Source organism: Penaeus vannamei, chromosome 14 (genome assembly GCF_042767895.1).
Source record: "Penaeus vannamei isolate JL-2024 chromosome 14, ASM4276789v1, whole genome shotgun sequence".
NCBI lineage: Eukaryota > Metazoa > Arthropoda > Malacostraca > Decapoda > Penaeidae > Penaeus > Penaeus vannamei.
Window position 1 is genome coordinate 37,541,317 of NC_091562.1, and position 7,198 is coordinate 37,548,514.

Below are 7,198 nucleotides of genomic sequence, written 5' to 3' on the forward strand. Positions count from 1 at the left end.
GTGCTTGCGCATTCTTTTTCTATTCATTCTTCTACATAATAAATTTAACATTATGCTCTGTTTTATTAAATATGACATCATGTGTGGCATTTTTCTCATTCTTATATTTACATTTTGTTTGCGTTTACCCTATCCATTCTTGATTTGGTATTATTGTGACATCAGATAGGCAGTAACATATATATATATATATATATATATATATATATATATATATATATATATATATATATATATATATATATATATATATATATACATATATATATAACATTATGTCTCCAGCTGCACCGTCTCAGCCACAGCTGCACTATAGCCTATATTATTATGATTTCCGTGCACACCGGAGCTTTGCCGTGGTGGCATTCGTAGTCTCTCTGCCACGTTATTCTCAGCTGTGTCCTGAAGCGCACACAGGCAGACTACAGGGATTTCTGTACACTGCTTGGTGCGCATGGCCGAAAGGAGCGCCTTACCATTTTAGGACATACTCTAGTGACAACTGATAATTTCAGGAATTGCTTCAGCTGTCCAGAGAATGACATAAACGTAACGGGTCATCTTAAGGTCAAATTCGAGCTTAAGAGCACGGCGCAAGACCTTGGATGACCTCCAATGGGATGTCCCTTGACCTCTCGGGCGGGGAGAGTCTCTCACACGCCTTCCTCTTGGCTCTTGGCTGACGCTTCGGGCCGGTGGTCGTCCTTGGCCAGGCTGCGGAGGTTGTGGTGCGAGGTCACGGTCCGCTCCAGCCGCGTGGCCCGTCGCGTGAGGCCGGGCGTGATGTCGCGGACGCCGCCCCCGCCGCCCACGCCCGAGCAGGAGGCGTTGCCTTCGGACGGCGAGACCTTCCGCTGCCGGTCCCGTCGCACCGTGGTGTTGCCTGCCGGAGGGGAGCGGCGTTACTCTCGGGTGCTCTCTACAGGCATGGGTTTAGGAAATACCTTTAGAGCTCCGTGATTCAGGTAACACCGTTTAAAAGGAATTGTACAAACTAATTCTGATATATATGTGTAAATACATATAATATAACACCCACACACACAAACACACACACATATACATACATATATATATATATATATATATATATATATATATATATATATATATATATATATATTATATATATATATATATATATATATATATATATATATATATATATATATACTGTATATATAAATATATATAAACATACATGTGTGTATATATGTATATATAGATTGATAGATAGTACAAATGCATATGCCATACAAGCACTTTACACAGACGCAATCACTCACTTCTTTTGATCGTCTGTTTCTTGCGCGCCTGCACCATGCCGTACACGACCGCCGCCAGGGAATTGTAGGTCGAAGGGTGCCGGGTGAAGTTGGCGCGGGCGGAGGCCTTCCTTCCGAGCACGAAGTAGGTGTCCATCTCGCCCTTGCCCTTCACGGCGATCTTCCCGCGGCACTGCAGTCGGAAGCCGCGGAAGTTGAGGATCTGCGGGAGGGGAGGGAGCGTTATGTTGGGGGGCGGAGGCGGGGGAGGGGGGCGGAGGCGGAGGAGGGGGTTGGGGGTTGGTGGGCAGAGATGGGGAGGGATGGTGGGAGGGGGAGTGGGGGAGGGAGGGAGGGAATGAGAGAGAGAAAGAGAGAGAGAGAGAACCAGAGAGAAAGAGAGAGAGAGAAACAGAAAGAAAGAGAAAGAGAGAACCAGAAAGAGAACCCCAGAGAGATCACACAAACAACACAAACAACACCCCACTCCCCACCCACCTACTCCCGCAACACAAACAAACTAAAAAAAAAAAAAAAAAAAAAAAAAAAAAAAGAACCCTCCACAGCCCCCTCACCTGCGCCGTCTCCTTCGGGATCTGGATGGTGTCGTTGGCGCCCGTGGAGTCCATCCTCGAAGCCTCATTGACCGTGTTGCCCCAGACGTCGAAAACCGGCTTCTTGGCCCCGATCACGCCCCCGACGAGAGGGCCGTGGCTGATACCTGAAGGAGGGAACGGAGGGAGGGCGGTTAGACGTCTAGTATTAATCCGCTGATTTACCTTCGTGTTTTTGGTTTTCGTCTTTATTTCGAAAAGGAGATAAGGGAGGAAGGGAAGATCTCAGAGAAGAGGAAGCACGAGATCTAACGAAAAAAGGGAGAACAAAATATCTCAAAATACCTCTTCTACTATAAATACCATGATTCACACCATGTTCGGAAATATTCGCAAACGCATCCTCAAAAAATAAAAAAAATAAAATAAAATAAATAAAAGTTAAAAAAACATTTACATATGACAGCATAAATATAACAGCCAATTCCAAGCGGATTCCAAGCACATTCCCAAAAAATACAAGACATCTTCCTCTATACGACACGGACCTACTCTCAGCTTGAAGTTATTGAAGGAGTGTTTGTTGACGTCCTCCAGGCGGGCTTTCATCTCCAGGGCGAAGTCGACGAGGGCGCAGAGGTGGGCGTGGCAGTCCTCGGCGTCCTGGGACAAAGGAAGAAACCTTTCTTAAGGAGGAAGAGCTTATTCTGGAGGACAAGTTTTCTCTCTTTCTTTCTTTCTTTCTTTCTTTCTTTCTTTCTCTCTCTCTCTCTCTCTCTCTCTCTCTCTCTCTCTCTCTCTCTCTCTCTCTCTCTCTCTCTCTCTCTCTCTCTCTCTCTCTCTCTCTCTCTCTCTCTCTCTCTCTCTCTTGAAGAGGGTAACGTGTGCTACTTCCATCTTTTGGGAAATAATTTGCTTTTAAGTCTGAAAAAAATCTGCCTTTGTGTCTGTCTCTGTCTGTTTGTCTGTCTGTCTGCCTCTCTCTCTCTTATCATGAACCTATTATCGTTATGATAATGATTATCATTATTAATAATGTTACTATTATTTTCATTATTTTATCACCATTATCATTATTATTGATATCATTATTATTGTATTTATCATCATTATCACTATACTATGATTGTTGTCATTCTCATTATAATCATCATTACCGATTTCATCTATACCATCAATATTACTATTGTTGCTGTTGTTACTCTTGTTTCAGCACCACCACCATTATCATCGACATGATCATCATTATCATCATCATCATCACCATTACAATTACTACTACTAATGTTGCTGTTGCACTTACTAGGACATTATAACTATCCTTACTTTTACTATTACTACTGCCATCACAACCATTACCTTAATCATTGTCAATATCACAATAACACCATCATAATCATCATAACCATTGTCAATATCACCTCCACCCTTAATTTTATCACTTATTTTTACAATTCCTTTTCCTGTTGTTGTTTTTTTTTCATTAAGGCCCATCTCTCCCAATCCACAATGTATCCTCATTCTCGAAAACGGGTATTGCGTCTTGACCTCAGGACTTCGACTGGGTAGGTGAACCGCAAAGCAAAGGACATCTTGTACTGGCGCTCTGGTTAGTTACTGGACCGTATCCATGTTGGCAAATGTAGAAAAGGTATGAATGAATAAAATACAGATCTTGTATTGTGACAAATGTAGAAAAGGTATGGATGAGAATGAATAAAATACAGATCTTGTATTGTGACAAAAGTAGAAAAGTTATGGATGAGAATGAATAAAATACATCCCTTGTATTGTGACAAATGTAGGAAATGTATGAATGAAAATGAAGAAAATACATTTCTTGTATTGCGAAGACGTTCATTCTCATCCATACCTTTTCTAGTTAGTTATTATTGTATAGGAATATTTTACCTATTTGCTAAAACGAGTAAACTGAAACTAACTTGCAAATGGGCCACCTTACGATAAGCTAATGAGGTTATTAAATAGAATAAGGAAAGGATGACACACTGTTTGGATATTGTTGCTTTTCTAACCATCTACAAGCAGTATTTGAGTCATATGGCGAATTGATCGCAGACTGGATGTGAATGTTCAAAGGAATTAGTTTAACTGATAGTTTGTGTGGAATGTTTCACCTTACTAATATTTTTAAGTAGTATTTCACCTTACTATTTTTTCTTATCGGTAAAAAGCGTTACCGTGCATTCCCCTCTATATCTTGTCAAGCAACGATACGACATACGTACTAGCGGTGCAGAAACCAGGGTATTGCCTTGCACAGAAGTCCTCTGGGGTTGTTGAGGGGCCTATCATGTTTATAATAAAAATCAGTCTACCCAAAAAATTCATTGGTCATTCATGCGTGAATTAGTAATTCTGGGCTATGTGTTGTCAGTGTCGTAACAGCATATCCCAGTTGGTTTCAAAACAAATAACAGCTTGTTATTTGGATCTGCGGCATAAGTAAGAAAGGGCCGATTTGCATCCATGCTTACAGTCCCCAAGCATTCCGCAAAATCAATTCCTGGCCCCCCCTTCTTCAGTGCATATTTATTGTCTTCTCGAGTTCCTCTTCTTCCTCTTCACGGAAACGTAATTGCGTTGGCACTGCCTCTTCAAATCTTCCTCCTTATCCCTTCTTGCTTCTGACTTACCTTTGGCTGCTTCAATCTTTGTATCTAAGCTTCCTTATGTCTCTCTTTTATGTGTCTCTTCTCCTTCCACACATCCAAAGCAGGAACTCATCTATCGTCCTCTTCTGCTTATGTCGCTTGTCCGTCTTAAAGATTAATTTCTGTGAGAGCCTCTTGGAATATCCTCCAACTAAAACCGACTTATTTTCTTCACATATATACGGAATATCAAAATGATTCTTTGTTGCATTACTCTCTCTTTTATGTCGTTATTTCACACAAAGTTAATGCGCTTGTAACCATGGCTCCTTTTTGAGTCTCTTTAGTTTAACACGAGTAGTTTTTACAATAAATGAGCGGTCTCTTTAATAATCTGATCTAGGATAGGTCTTAGTTTGTGCAATAGAATTTGTTTTTTTTGCCGATTTTTATATATTTCACTAATACTCCTGCTGCAACCATCAATATCGTCCTCATTCTCAATGGTCTTACTACCTACGGAACATTAACAATTATTTTACAACTACATTCATCCATATCCCTCTCATTATCATCCTCAGCATCATACATCTGACAAGAATAATAATTGACCAATCTTACACCATCAGTATCACTATCACCACTGTTATCTAATTAACCACTACAATCATTATCATCATCAATATCAAGGAAACCAACCTTAGCCGTGGGGTTGAGACCAGAGGTTGCCATGTACGTGCTTCCAATCGTCTTAATCTTCTCGATGCAGGAAAACCTGTCTTCGTCCAGCAGCTCATCGAAGTCAGCTGGCAAGAAAAAAAAGCTCAGTCATTTTCCTGTTATGATTTTTTCCATCAAATTTCGCCATGTTGTTTATTTCCCTACTTCTTAAAAATTATGTTATTATTTTTTTTTTTACTCTATTTTGGGTGTATTTGTTGGGATGAAAAATATTTTTAGTATGTTTGCTATCAAGATTGTTTTCAAGTACTGTTCTTTACCGTTGGTGTCGTATGGTATATTACATAAAAAAACATACATCACTGATTACAAAACCCGCCCTACGCCAACACAACCATACTCATCAAACTCACTATAATCACCTTTCCTGATACCCATAATCATCATCATACAACCACGTAAACTACCAACAGGTACTCCGTCACTCACCAATGATTTCGTTGAGCAGTCTGATGCACTCCATTCCTCGGTTGACGTCTTCGGAGTAGAATTGCGTGAAATTTGGGATTGAGGCGAAGAGAACTCCCACGTTGTCGTAGGCTTTGGAAAATAACTCCTGTTGACGAGGTTGGGGATGTTAATTGAGACGTTTTGGCGATTTTTTTTTATCATTGTTGATTGTGATTTATTTATTCATTTTTTTAATGGAATTACTGCGTTGTAATTGTTCTATTGATATTGGGTATAGCTCTTTCTCTCCACTTATTTTTTCAAAAACTCTAGTCTCCCCTCTTTCTTATCGTTCTCTTTCCCCCCTGCTCTTATCCTTGACCCTGTTCTTAATCTTCTTCTTTCGCTTAACCTTCTCCCTCTCCCTAGCCTCTCCTCCCACTCCCTGCCTCCCTATCCTTCCTCCTCCTACTCCCATCCTCCCTTACCTCTCCCTTCCTATCCTCAGACAAGAAGTAGGAAGCCACGTGATCGGGAAGGATATTCTTGAGGAGCTGGTTGTTGTACTGCCGGCACTCGCCCATGTCCGCGAGCTCCCTCACCGCCTGCTGCTTCCACACGAAGTCGAGGCGGGACGTGATCTCCACCAGACGCCCGTGGTACGTCACCATGAAGAAGAAAAGCACCAGGAGCACGCCCATCCTCGCCGGGAGGCTGATCACACTCGAGGGCGTGACGACACTGTGGCTCGGGTCGGGCTCGCTAGTAGGGTGAGGGGGGAGGGGGTGGGAGGTGAGAAAGAGGGTATGGTTTGGTGACTGTGGACAGTGTGTTGGTGGAGTGTGGATATTGTGTGGTAGGGTATAGTGGTGTGGTAGGAGAATTCTAGTCTCACGTCCGGTGTGTTAGTGATCGTTGATTTGATGCCTAATGAAGTTGTCGTGTTGCATATTATGTGAACAGTGATATGGTAATTGGGGTGTCTGTGGTTGTGAAACGTATATCAATCATAAATGAGACATAATTTGATGACAATACTTCATGGTTTGGTTATTTCTATGTAAGTTTTGTTTTAGCTTAAAGTTGTGTCTTAATTCTCAACATATGCGATTAATTTAAAAAAGAGAATCACGATTTCAAAGAATTCACCAAAGTCACAAAATCTAATTAAAAAGAAATCCCTTACCCATCGTGCATGTAGAAGAGGCTCCGGAATTTCAGGATAAGGACGCCATAGCAAGTGACCATGAAGACCAGCACGATCGTCTTCACCAGGTAGTTGAGCTTGAGGAAAGAAGCCAGCGCCACCATGCACAGCACCCACGTGTAGACGAAGTATTGCGGGTACATGGTACGACAGCATTCCTCCAACGCGTCCGGCTGAGCGGTGGATGAGGTTTCCTCCACGTCCGGGTAAGGGGTTTTCCTCGTCGTCTTTGGGACGTCCGTCTGGAAGCCGGCAGCTGAGGCGCCGGAGAAGCTGTTGTTGTCGTGCTCGCTGCCGCCAACCAGCAGCTTGCTCCCCCGCCGACGGATTCGCTTCGGGCCGTCGGTTTGCACGCCGGACGCTTGTTCCGACGTGCTCTTTTGCAAGGTTAAACTGCGGTACCTCTGGAGCACAGCGAAGCTCTCG

The 7,198-nt window shown here is 42.4% G+C and overlaps 1 protein-coding gene across 1 annotated transcript in view; it reads right to left on the reverse strand.

Moving 5' to 3' along the window:
• Positions 1–263: 263 nt before the first annotated feature.
• LOC113803537 (adenylate cyclase type 8-like) overlaps positions 264–7,198 on the reverse strand; it is a gene marked incomplete in the record, with an annotated part of 337,324 nt that continues 330,389 nt past the window's right edge. The window contains 8 exon segments of the mRNA XM_070129915.1: positions 264–883; positions 1,287–1,488; positions 1,841–1,986; positions 2,368–2,482; positions 5,134–5,240; positions 5,605–5,731; positions 6,054–6,327; positions 6,752–7,198. The exon segment at positions 6,752–7,198 is cut by the window's right edge and continues 467 nt beyond it. Of these exon segments, the coding sequence (XP_069986016.1) occupies positions 654–883; positions 1,287–1,488; positions 1,841–1,986; positions 2,368–2,482; positions 5,134–5,240; positions 5,605–5,731; positions 6,054–6,327; positions 6,752–7,198 (1,648 nt within the window).